The 13,673-nt window shown below is 32.9% G+C and overlaps 1 protein-coding gene across 2 annotated transcripts; it reads right to left on the bottom strand.

Annotated features, from left to right (window-relative positions):
- Positions 1-1,711: 1,711 nt before the first annotated feature.
- Positions 1,712-13,642, bottom strand: LOC134711336 (uncharacterized). Of its 2 annotated transcripts, XM_063571879.1 has the most exons (6): positions 12,807-13,642; positions 8,480-8,837; positions 7,374-7,544; positions 5,241-5,434; positions 2,836-2,877; positions 1,712-1,919 (listed from the first exon to the last, which is right to left on the bottom strand). In XM_063571879.1, the coding sequence occupies exons 1-6, from the start codon at positions 13,194-13,196 to the stop codon at positions 1,719-1,721; spliced, it is 1,356 nt and encodes a 451-aa protein (XP_063427949.1). In that variant the 5' UTR covers positions 13,197-13,642; the 3' UTR covers positions 1,712-1,718. The 2 variants fall into 2 exon arrangements, with proteins under 2 accessions (XP_063427949.1, XP_063427950.1); XM_063571880.1 differs by lacking the exon at positions 2,836-2,877 and having other exon boundaries at positions 12,807-13,636.
- Between the last annotated feature and the right edge of the window lie 31 nt (positions 13,643-13,673).

Here is a 13,673-nt window from a genome sequence, read left to right as displayed (position 1 = left end):
GCTTCTGTTGCATAGACTGAAAACAAGATTATTTTAGCAGCATAATACTTTGGAGGAGTGGAATTTAGAATTCTGCTATCAAGATTTGTCTGAAAACTTATTTTCTTCAGAGTTTCCTTTGATAAATTAGAGTGAATGGTATTGATGATTTTTGGGAAAGGAGGAGAAGCATTTCGAATTTAGTGTCAATGATGTCAAAGGTCAAAATAGGAGTGGAAAAGTATGAACATGGATGACGAGTTTCCTTTGATTGATCGGAATTAAAACTTCTGCAGATGTGAAGAGGAGGTTTCTGGATAGGAACTTCGAGACTTTTCTGTGAGGTTTTGGCGTCAATTGGTAAAAGTTCATAGTCACTATTTTATTTAAAGACGATTATAAATCCTGAAAATGGTTTCCGAGTGGTACTTGAGTTTCTCTTGATTTACTGGAATTGAAAATCACCAATGGAAGAGGCGTCTTGTGAATTTAAGGTTTAAAGTCAAGTCATTTTTACTTGAAACAGAACCTTCCAAAAATGGTATATTGAGTTTCCTTTCATGTATTGCAACGAAACTTATACAGTTGAAAGGGAAAGACCTCTATTGATTTTGGGGCCAAGATCAACATTACTTTTACTAGAAACAAAATTGGAAAATTATTCCCTAATGCTAACTCGAATTTCCTTGATTTGAATTGAAATTTGTACACATGTAAGATAAAGGACGGAAGAAACCTGCAATATTGTATTTTTCCTTCCAAGCATATTAGTATTTCGAACCTGCATTAGTGTCAGCTTTTCTACAGTTCAGTTAGCCAGTGTATCAGCATAATATCAATTAGCATCAGAAGAAAATATGTCAGTTAATTCTTATAATTCTAAACTATAGTATCTTTTCTTCAATCATTCGTCCCAAGTCCTGACTGTTTCAAATTGCTACAGCCATTAACATCCGTGTATTGTCCCGCAATGGACTCTCTTCAAAATTGTCTCAGCTGAATGGTGTTTACAGCAGAGCGTTTTCCCCCGACGTGTTGACATGATAAAATACAACACCTTTATTTAAAGCACTTTTCTGAATATCTCTACTGTTAATGGTATATATAGGCCGTAGTCATTTTAAAACCATTATCCTAAATGTAGCCCCAAAACACAAGCAGGTATATTTTAGCCAAACACAATTTTGTTTGTATATAAACTAAGCCACTATTTTGTCAGAAATCTGTAAAAAGCGCATTTCAGTAGTCCCGACTTGCCATTTAGGTTTCCCGAGCAAGACAAAGAATAAAGTTACATTTACTTCCATACAACATGGATGGGTTGCTGTTCTTGCAAAACAACAATCATATAATATTTTGAAAATGTTCACCTCTCAAGGTCGAAATTAAAATTAGACACAATTTTTCAGCAGGGGTGGGAAATGTAAACCACGAAAGAATAGAATCACATTCATGTATTTGTAGTTTGAAAATCTTTACAAATCATATAAGAACTCGTAAGCATTGAATTTTCTATTTTTTTTGCCCTCGATCAGCACTGAAGAGACACTGATTTTCGAAATGCGGCGACAGCGCATCTGGTGCAGGCAAATTAGTACGGTTTATGTTAATAAATTTGTGCTTTGTATTCAGAAATGTAATATTCAAACTTTATTATAGTAAAATGAAAATAGAAAAAAATATCATTTATTGCATATGACTAGATGATGTTATATCTGTTTATAATTTAAAAAAAAATGTCAATGTATGCGAGGAGCATGGTTATGCAATAAGGAAACGAAATCTCGTCCTGTTGTCAAAGGAATATCCGGATGAAGGTGTACCACAATAAGTGTCTGTGTTAGCCACGGAGGCATCACTACTCCTATTTGTATTGTGCGATTGTTGATTGTCTTATATACGGGAACGTCAGCTTTCCATGTCGTCATGCAGCAAGGTATCTGAAAGAGAAACAACCAGTATATGTAGACTTATAAATGCTAAATCAGAATTTTCTGTAATAGAAAGGGTAACGGTGTGGTAAGGTGTTTGTCATATATTTTAACGAATTTTTATATAATTTTTGTCGTCAAAACCATCACTGTCTTTTCTATAATCATTTTCATAACAGCGTGGACAACCGCAATACTTGTTGGTAATAATACGGAATCATTTGTTTGTCATCGGCTATTGATAACTTTGATTATACGATCCCTTAGTATGTCCGAGGACTCCGGCATTGGGGAATTTAACATAATAAAACAGTAAAGTACGTGCATGTGAACGAGAAAATTAAAAAGAAATCTTAAATCTCTACAAGCCAACGTACGATATGACTCGTGAGCGTTACGGACCAACGTCCACCTATTCTGACCTAGTCAATTGATAACTATTTTGTGTTCCCTCGACGGGACTCAACATCGTGGCACCAAATCGCATTGCACTATGCCAGACGCGCTAAACCACTCGACCACCGAGGCTCAATACATATTTAACAAAGGGGGAAATCAAGATGTGTTTAGCTCTTTAAAACCGCTTTAATAATATTTTTTTAGTGTGCCCTTTGCTTGTTTTATGGTATATTCTTCATCTGATATCCAAAATATACTCAACCTGTATACAAACGATTTAACACGGAATTCACATATAAATAACATCACAAATAAAGCAAATGCATCACTCAGATTTATAACAAGAAATGTAAAACCAACAGCATAACAACAAAACAAAACTTGCTTGAATTGTGTTGTCCCTGGCAGAAAAAAAAACAAATACAAAAAATGAAATGATCCAGAGAAGAGCTGTCAGGTATTCACTAAATCAATACAGCTACCAAGACAGTATAACAGCCATGCTTGAACATCTAAGCTGTCCTACCTTACTAAAAAGAAGACTGAATCTCTCATCAGTCACTATGCTCTACAAAATCCAACACCAATTAGTATCCTTCTCAAATATACAATATTTAGTACCATCAAAAGAAAATAAATTTATTCTCTCTTCAAATTACCATTTATATTCTTTTTTCCTAGAACAAGAATGTGGAATTCATTGGGTAAACCATACACGGTAGCATGTAGCCCAGACTAAGAAGCATTTAATTATGGTGCTAAACAACATATTTATTGCTGTATCATAATCATGCCAGTTTTTTTTTTTTATCTACATACAAAACTTTAAAAAAATTATTGCAATAATTGTAAATATGTTCAGATTTTAATTTTTTTCCCTCTAGTATGTGACTTCTTGTAATCTTGAAGTATTATGTGGATGTACAATCTACGGAAGCGTATTAGGGACATAGAAAAAATAAAATTGGCAGTGAACTTTTTTTTCAAAGTCGAAATTTTGACATTTCAAATCACTAAAATTTTGACTACAACTTGAAATTTTGACTTTTCAAATCCCGAAATTTTGACTACAACTTGAAATTTTGACTTTTCAAATCCCGAAATTTTGACTACAACTTGAAATTTTGACTTTCCAAAATCTTGAAATTTTGACTTTCTAGAATCTTGAAATTTCGACCTTTTAAAAACTCGAAATTTCAACTTAATATAAACTCAAAATTTCAACTTATTTAAAACTCGAAATTTCGACCTATTTTTAAACTCGAAATTTCGACTTATTTAAAACTCGAAATTTCAACTTATTTTAAACTCAAAATTTCAACTTATTTAAACTCGAAATTTCGACTTATTTTCAACTCAAAATTTCGACTTTTTGTAAACTCAAAATTTCGACTTTTTTTCTTAAATCGTAATTTCGACTTTGATCTCAAAATTTCGACTGTTGAAATCTCGATTTTTTTTAGTTTTCAAACACAGTTATTACAATTTTAGAAGGAGTAGACATGGACGCAAATTATTAAAGCGTCATCCACACATTTTGGCAATTTATATTCAGAAACTGGTTTTGTTCTTAAATTAAGATATGGATTATCATTTAATAGAAATCATTCGTAAAGAACATGCATTTTGACAGAGGCCCCCCCCCCCCATATTCCATGTTTTAGTTTCCACGACACTGTCATAGGATCATTAGGTCTGAGAACATTTAGCATCACAGTTTCAAAGGCCTGTTTGGTATACCAATAGCAAGTCACTGACTTTGCCTTGTTTAAACAATGGTAAATCAAGTAGCCAAAAATGCCATGCATATTCAGAACGAACAATGAGCTGCTCAGTTTTTTTTCTAGTTTTGGAAGTTTGTATTCTTATAACACAACTATTAACCCTTGTCTTTATATATTAGACTGTTGAGTAAAAGAATGTCGTAATATAGGTGTGTCGGAATAGCGGGGTGTCTTGGTACACATATCTGAAGTCCAGACTTGAAATATGTTTTTGAACCTGAAACATATTTTGTTTATTCTTTGGCAAGAACAAGATTTTCTATCAAAAATAATCTCTTTAAAATGATTTAGTTTATTAAAATATGCTTATGAAGTTTATGATGTAAATGGCTCTCCGCCTCGCTGATATAAATGACTGTGAATGTGGTAATCGCAAACGTATAAATACTGAGGAAAAGTCGAAATTTTAAGTTTTAAAAAAGTCGAAATTTCGAGTTTAGAAAAAGTCGAAATTTCGAGTTTAAAAAAAGTCGAAATTTCGAGTTTAGAAAAAGTCGAAATTTCGAGTTGAGTTTAGAAAAAGTCGAAATTTCGAGTAAAAAAAGAAGTCGAAATTTCGAGTTTTGAAAAAGTCAAAATTTCGAGTTAAAAAGAAGTCGAAATTTTGAGTTTAAAAGAAGTCGAAATTTCGAGTTTTAAAAAAGTCAAAATTTCAAGATTTTAGAAAGTCAAAATTTCAAGATAAGAAAAGTTAAAATTTCGAGTTAAAGTCGAAATTTTGAGATTTGAAATGTTAAAATTTCGACTGAAATAAAATTTCACTGCCAAATTTATTTTTTATATGTCCCTAATACGCTTCCGTAACAATCAATGGCTGATTTAGAGGTTTAGAGAAATCTTACCTAGCTCATATGAGACAAGATCTTTGAAATCAATTTCACCATTCAAAGGTATTACTAAAGTTGGACTAGAATATGGTGATCCGGCAAGAAAGGTTTTCACTTTATATATGATCTTCTTATGTATAGAGGTTTTGACTGTATAAAACGTTGGAGAGCACAATTTAGTGAATTGATTAAATATTACAAGTAAAGAATTGAAACAAAATCCACAGTGTGAGCATCGTTACTTATGGGATTTTTTTAACGACCTTGACTGGCTATTAAACATCGTTATTCTTCAAAGCGCGGTGTTATATTAAACTTACTGGAAGACAGGAACACAACCCACAACAGCAGCATGGTTTCTGGGAGACTATTCTACTCTCTTGGCTGTTGCCAACGACTGCTGATAATTCAACTGCAAGAACCCCATTTAATGGTATGTTCTGGAAGTATGTTGTCGTACATTTTGAAATTTCCAATGTGTATTCGGTTTCTTTAGGATTTTTTAAATTGGCATCTGCAAAAAAGTAACTATTTCTTTTAAATAATAGTTTATTGTCTCTTCGGTTGGTTTTAGATTTTAAAGATATACCTGTTAAAACTTATAAGCTAAAGATAAGATATTTCATAATTGTCACATGAAATGAATATCGGCTTTCCCAAGGCTGATATGTACCATCAAAGGTCTACATGGACTCAGCTTTATCATATACAAGTTGTAAAATGTCAAATATATGGCCACTAGGTACTAACAGCAAAGGTGTCAACTTCAAACAACATATTATCACTGATATTAGAAGATTTCATATATACAACCAGTCATAGTCTACATTATTGGAGTGATTACATTCTTGACAGGGAACCCAAAAATCATGCAGTATCCTTGAAATTATAAAAAAAAATAACACATATATTCAAAACCCAATATGAAGACAGAAGTTGTTAAAAAGTTTTTAGGATGGCCAAAGTTTTTATTGCTCCTTCCAAATCATCAACCCTTTGAGTAATGTATGGTTTGACAATATTTGTTTCTCAAGTTTACAGGTTATTTAATGAATGGCTGTTATTTATTTTGAATTTATTGAACCATAAAATTAATTTTTGACTCTTCACATTAAATAATCCGCAAAGCGGATTATGTTAAATGTGACGAGTTAAAAATTAATTTTATGGTTCAATAAATTCAAAATAAATTATTGCCATTCATTATAAATAAATTTCTATCAAAAATAAGGCTCAAAGATATATACTAATACGAATAACAACGTACACAGATGTTTGCGTATGAATACACAACGTTAGAGTGGGCGTGGCGCCATACAAATTGATAACATTGAAAATAAAGCCAATTATTTTAACCAATCAGAAGACAGTAAATACACCAAATTTATTTATTAGTATGTATGTAGTAGATATATCTCCATATACTTAAATTAGATCGTCATATTGCATCGGTATTGTGGGACTTTGGTTGTGTATATTATCAAAAGGTTAATATATCATGCTTAAGATCTTCCCCCTTTTCGAGTTTTCGACTGCCTTGTGTCAAATCCTGTTCTAAAATATAAATTTCATGCGGTATAGATACAATAAAGGTAGAAGCAGGATATGAGTTCCCGATGCTATTAAAACAATTGTTTTGACTATAATGTAAAGCAGATTTTTTTTTGCGGTTCCAATTGTATTTTACAATCGTATCATAGCAAACTTTGATATATGTTACCTATTGCATCCGTCGTACCGATAGCTGTAAGAAAGTTTGATACGTTATCTAGTACATTCTGTTTTACGCCCAATTGTTATACTTTTCAACAGGTTTTTCTCTTGTATAAAGTTCAAGAAATTAGTTTAGTCGATACAAGTCCAAGGTCTCAAATTAGACATTCAAATTTTACGACAAGCCTGAATAGACGTGCACCAGTGGAACTTCTAACTTTCATTGGAAATGTTTGGACATAGTGAATGTTCTCTCAAACTTTGTCAAACTCTTGCGGATTTTATTGTTTGGCGGTCGGTAGTTGCGTAGTATACTTAAATTTGATTACTGAAATTAGGCATTCATTCGAAAGAACATGTATGATGCTTGTAAAATATCTCTTTTGCTTAGCCTCATTGATATTATAATGCCGCGTTTTCAGAAACCGCAATTGTGTACATAGCAATTGTGTATCGTAATTACTAGTACTGGTAACCTTTTCAAATAGAAACAGTTGCTAAAGCATGTTGCACGCGAATTCAAGTGTATGTGTTCTGGTATCGTCCATCCGTTTCAGATGATTAGAAATGGCTACCAAACTTTCGATCATGTCCTACGGGAGTAATGGGACACTGGAACATGAATGGTGCTCTAACAGAACCACATGAGGAATATCTTAATCTTGTCTTTTGCATGTGTTTGTCATGTATATGTCAATATATCTCGTTAGTATCCTATTCACTTCTCAAATTTTACCTACCACTGTCGATATCAGCAGATAAAATAAGTAGTCGCTGATTGGTTAAACATAGCCTTCCTCTACCAATCGATGGCTTTATTGATTCTTTTCCAGTAGGATCTAAAAAATCTATGTTTGAAAACTGTAACCATGAACCTCCTAACAGTAACATTTCACCTTCTATCAACATGCCTAAAATAGAATAAAATAAATGGTAAATTCATTGGCTAGGGAATTTATGTTGGTTAACACCATTAAACCTGCTTCCCATATTTTCTGTTAAAAATTGTAATACTAGTATTCTGTGTAAACTAACTACAAGAATGGACATTGTCAAATTTGAGACCAAGTTGTTCTGCACTTTTCACGAAGTTGCTGTATGAATTTTTATCATTTTTATAGGAATATGAACATGATGAAGGAAATTGAACGTAATTTCAATCAGCAAATAAAGAACGTTGGGCTTGCTTCGGCAACTACGAGCATCCTTTCATTTAGGTTATAAATAATCTCTTTTTTGACAAAAACCCAGAAAAGTTTGTTACTGTAAGCCACATCTTAAATTTAGTCATAACTGGCATTGCTTTAAATGTGATCTGTGTTTCTGTCAGAAGCTAATCAGACTGTTTGCTGAGTGTTTGTTACTGTTAATCAGATTATCAATGTTCTTTTGTCTAGATATTGGCCGATTCAGAGCTTTGTATAATGGTATGGGCACTTACCTATTATTGAACATTGTTGAAGACCATATGTTGCCTCTTAGGTGTGTTGATGAGTTGCTTTATCATTTAAATTAACACTTATCTATACCTTCTTGGCAATTACTCGACTCAATAAAGTAATGAAGCAATGTTAATTTGCTATACAATGTACACATGCGCAGTCGTAACCTACTTTTTGTATCTGTTAAATAATTTTAAATGTGGAAAATGTTTTTAATTATAACAGAACCATGTTTAACAGCAAATAACTACATTCCTTCTAATGTAATGTAAGTGCCGTTTATTCATTAGCAGTGCACTTTTATCCCGTATTTTTTTGGCATTAAAAACTTTTCTAAGATAAGTAATCAAATGCACCTAATGAGTTACGTATGTTGAGAAAATCCTGCTGGGTAATAGACATACCTTGTAAGAGTTGTTCATATGACAACATCTCGCCTGGCTTCCCTTTCACATCCCACACGTTTTCCTTCATTCTATTGCCTTCTTCCATCAAACTTTTATATAAAAAGGCTTTACCCTTCGTTGCATGCGTCTTACTAAATACATCCTGTGATCTGGGATTCAAATCTAGTTCCGTAAATCTTTTAGCAATTGATCTAGGTTGCTCCACCACTGACCGTGACAGGCTCGGGGAAGGTTGTGGCGTGAACTTCTGTTGCGTAAGGTTAGGCATTGTCGCAGACTTGTGTGCAACTGCATTAGGTGTATTCCCGTGTGTATTGGCAATGAAGATTTCTTTATTCGCATTGACGACGGTATCCTACAATCAGTAGACAGTTCTAATTATGTAAAAAGTACAAATTATCATTTTACTTGACAAGGAACAATCAGATAGTTCAACTTGGTTTATTGTATTGTGCATACCATAGCAATTTCTTGTCAGAAGTAGGAAGTTCAGCTGGTGCCAAATACATTACTTCAACCCTCATATCTAAAATACTTAATCATCTTTATAGACGACATAGGGCGGGGTCATGAACTTTAATGGGGTATTAGAGGGTTATATATGAGAGGTTATACGTCCTAATGGCATGTCTTGAACAACGAGATTTGTATTATTACATTATACACCCCCTTTTTGCAACATTGGAGTTAATCATAATAAAAAAGAAAGTTTGGCACGAGATGCGGTGTATAAAATCCTCAATATCCAGCACATAATATGTTTTGATTAACATCTTGACGACATCAGACACTAGATTCTTTATTAATCATGGTAAATGCTAAACTGATGCGTGTATGAATCTGTATCCTCTATGGTACTGACAGATGGTACATTTCCATCAAATTTTTAACTCAATATATCAGATGGCATACATGTGTGTGTGAAAATAATGATAAATTGCCATAATCTCTTAAGCATTCCAATGCATTTGAATATAAAAATATGCGTAGATGTCTTTTATCAGCTAATGTACTGCATTAAATGACACAGTTGTGACAGTAGCGAGTAGAAATTTGTCTATGTTAGATTTATATCATGCATATTTAATGTGCCTGTCCCATGGCAAGCTTGAGATTACAGGAGCCTGTTGTTCAGTTCAGTTTAGTGTCCATGGTGTCGTTGGTTCATGTCTGTCATATTTGTTTTCGTAAATTGTTTTGTTATTAATTAGGCCTATAGTAATCTCAATTGAATTGTTTCATATTTTCATGTCGGGGCCTTTTATAGCCGATGATTTTTTTCTCATTGTTGAAAGCCGTACGATTGCCTCTAATTGCTTACACCAATTTCATTTGAACTTTGGTGGATAGTTGACTCATTGGCAACCATACCATGTTTCCTTATTTTTATATGGTATATGCAGCAGCATACTTTATAAGCGAGACCGTCATAAAAGTATTCGGAAAAGATATTATTTCTATTGATATATTCATTCACAGATTCAGTCTGTCTGGGGGGGAAACAAGAGGAATGTTGATAGAAAAATGACATTTTTTCGTTCTTTTTTTCTTCCGGTTTGTTATTCTAAGTAATCTCAGGCATTCTGTATATTTCTGTATTACACAAAGATGATACATTGTATATGTAATGACTACTTTATGATGTATATACCATGTTCATTACTGACTGACAAACATATGTTTTGTCCAATATCGAAGGAATATTTCGATCACTTCTGATTAGTCATGTAGATATGTTAATGTTATGAGGTGATGCACATTATTCTGTGCAATTATAAAATCTCATCAAGTATACCAGACTTGTAATTTTATATATATGACAACTTCATCTGTCTAAATATATGTCTATTTCAACAAATTTCAACAATATAACTAGTCCTATATCCAATACATCTATGAATCTAATTACTCATCCTGCTATCTTTCCCTCTATCCATCCATCCATCCATTTATAAAAAGCAAAGGAAACTTAATAATGAGAAAATTGAAGTTCTTTATTTTGTGGTCCAGTTTAGTTCTAAATGTATACCCACGGTTGGTCACAGTGTCCATATATGTTTCTCATATGTTATCAATTGTATAGGTTCATTAGCAGAGTTTAAAAGGGATTATACAAATTACCAGCTTTCTTTGATTTTTAGTTTGGTCGATCATTTGGCTGAATCCGTCTCTATATCGATAAAACGAAAATATTTTGAATCGAAAATATTGAAATATATATTCAGGTGCGGATCCAGAGGGGGGGGGGGGGGGGGTTCCGGGGGTTGGAATCCCCCTTTTTGGACGATCAATGCATTTGAATGGGGAACTGTAATTGGACACCCCCCTTTTTTCCTGGGTTAGGAACCCCCCTTTTTAAAATGGCTGATTTCGACCCTGATATTGCTTTGTGCATATATACAACACCACCCTCAAATGTGTACCTTAATGTTAGAAATGTATAAATATATATCAAGTAAGTCAGGTAAAGGTAAAAATTTGACACTAAGTTTATAAATTTGGGTGTAAGTTCAAATAACCCATACGACGAACATGTTGTATATATGTTACAAAAGTCTTACATTTACATTCTAAATTATTCAGGTTTCACATAATTGCTTCATTTTATGCTCTGTTTAAGTTGAAATGAAATTTTATATGCCAACAATCGAGAGTACTTAGATTTAATGTCCTGTAAAATAGTTTACATGGTCATCAACATATTCTTGTCTCGTTATAAAATTTAAATAAAATAGACAGAAAAATCCTTACCAAATGTACGAAAACATAGCAAAATAATTAGTGAGAAAGTTTTTTAAACATCTAAGAAAAAAGTGATACTGAATGCGATCAGTCTTGTATAAAAAGAACAAATTAACCCAGAAAAACGTAAATTTGAAATAAATCAAAGAGAATATTATTCTACATGAGTTTCATTATAAAATCAACAGTTTAAGTCATGCTAATGCACTGCAAAATCAATTATAACAGGATTAATGTTAATTTTAAGTGGAAAAAATCAGCATGGTGTTCAACTTTATGAGCTCTTTTGGAACCCTTGAAACGTGCTTGAAACGAATTTTTAAAGATAAAACCAACCCGTCCTAGACATAATTTGAGTTTTACATTTTGCCAAATTTTCTTGTAAATAATCATGTTTCTACGCTGCAAATTGCTATAAAATCTTATCGTAATTATCGTTTTAGATACTTATACTCAGTGCATTATATAATGTAGTATAGAATATTGTGTTTTTGTACAAATTCTTCAGTCTTGAAGGTTTATTGCTCTCAAACATGTGAATGTTAATTATTTGGCATGTCCCGAACAACCAATAACATGATTTATGAAAATTCATTTGACCATTTACACATCTTTCCCAAAATAAGTTGAAATGAAAAATGTATGCGGATGATTAATTAATTGGTTTCCATGTCAACTATGAACATAATAGAACATAATAGAAAACGTTCCTTTGTAGAAAAACAATAAGTTGATATAGTGCTTTCAATTCCTTAACATGACATAAGGCACTTATAAGTAAATGATAAACCTATTGTAAGTTTTCATTAACCCTCCCCCTGGCTTTTTTTCCTTTAAAATTAGGGTATATTGGTTGGTATGGAGTATACTGAAAAACGATGACAATGAAGTCAATAAGTCATAAAGATCAATCAACCTAGTTGTCTTGTCCCAATCTTTATTTCTGATAATTTCAGCAAAGATATTAAAAGTCGGTTGTCAAATGCTTTTTCTTGTACATAGGAAACTTATCCATAGATATCTGTCGGTTATGCCTTTGTCAACAAGTCGCACTGATGCATATGAATGTTAAATTCCTTAGTATGTTTGACTAGAAATCAGGTATCTAAGTTTTGTTACAATATAATAATAGCCGTGTAATCAAATGACAATTTTTGTTTGTTCTTTCTTCAATATAAAGTTTATAACGTCCAAGGAAAATATCCATTTGTTTACACCAATAATACAAGAATAAGGAGAAAGTAAATAACGAAATAAATCACCCAAATACAGGGTGGTCACTATTAGTGTGTACTGACCATCAGTGTATGTCATCAAATGTGCCTTAAGAAATCTATTACATTTGTATCCTCTTAGTTCTACATCGTAAAATAAATATATTTATGATCATGTTAAAGTCTTTAACTTTTAAACATGTTAAAAGTTTTCCCTTCATTTAACCTTTATTAAGAAACTCGACCTGTTATAACTTTATTTGAAAAATAGAGAAAATAAACGAAAATAAAATTGAAATTAAACATATATTTAAGTGTAAAAAAGACCAAAATGAACATATTTAACATATTTAAGACGAAACACTTACCTTTTTCTGTATTTGTCCTGATGACTGCATTCCCATGGGCGACGATTGAAAAATGACAGGAGATGTCGTTTGAAAATCTGAGGATGATGACTGAAATCCAGGTAGAGTTTGATGAATCCCGGGGGATGCTGGGGGAAAAGTTTGTACCCCAGGAGGTGATGTAATGTTTATCAATTGTCTCTGCTCACCAATCTCGGCTAACTCCTCGTTATAATCATTCCCATCACTTTCTGCCACTGGTGCCAAAGTGGGTGTGACGGTTCCTGTCACCCTATCTCTAGATCCCACATTATATCCATATAATTTGGTAGAAGACTGAGGTCCAGACCAGGTCTGTGACCCTGGTCTAACCGGTGGGAATTCAACGTTATCATAAGGTCCTGCATCCATTAATTACCCTCCACAGTATATCAGCTTATGTTTTCACACTCGTTGTAAGAGATATCTATCTCGGGATAGAATCACGTTAGCGGGGGAGCTTTGTACATTTCTCTCATTCGGTATATTATTTAAGTGAAATAATCCGAAATACAAAAATTGATCACAAACGTATCTTATAATATAGTTTAACAAAACCAGTTATCTGCTTAATCCATAAAAATCTTATGATAACCTACTCATGAACCATTCATAACACTCTGTTGTAAGCGACACCTAAAAATAGGTTTTCTAGAGGGAGAATTTGCTGTTATCGTAGCCAGACTTATGCGTAATAATAATGGAAAATGGTACATTCCTGTTGAATATATATGTTGTGTATGAAATATTGAAGGCGTTGCTACCATCTGTTCTTAATGTGATCGCTCGTCCCAGGTGATATCAAAGGAGAAGACACTCCGGAGGCAGATCTATTATAACATTTGGGAG

This window comes from Mytilus trossulus, chromosome 3 (genome assembly GCF_036588685.1).
Source record: "Mytilus trossulus isolate FHL-02 chromosome 3, PNRI_Mtr1.1.1.hap1, whole genome shotgun sequence".
NCBI classification, from domain to species: Eukaryota; Metazoa; Mollusca; class Bivalvia; order Mytilida; family Mytilidae; genus Mytilus; species Mytilus trossulus.
The sequence above is the reverse complement of the archived record's forward strand: the minus strand, read 5'-3'. Positions and strand labels throughout refer to the sequence as shown.

Excerpts from the sequence above, each read along its gene's own strand:
- LOC134711336 (XM_063571879.1), bottom strand. The coding sequence starts at position 13,196 with ATGGATGCAGGACCTTATGATAACGTTGAATTCCCACCGGTTAGACCA. Across the intron at positions 7,545-8,479 it reads ATATGAACAACTCTTACAAG|GCATGTTGATAGAAGGTGAA; the intron begins GTATGTCTATTA and ends ATTCTATTTTAG. Across the intron at positions 5,435-7,373 it reads ATCTGCTGATATCGACAGTG|ATGCCAATTTAAAAAATCCT; the intron begins GTAGGTAAAATT and ends ACTTTTTTGCAG.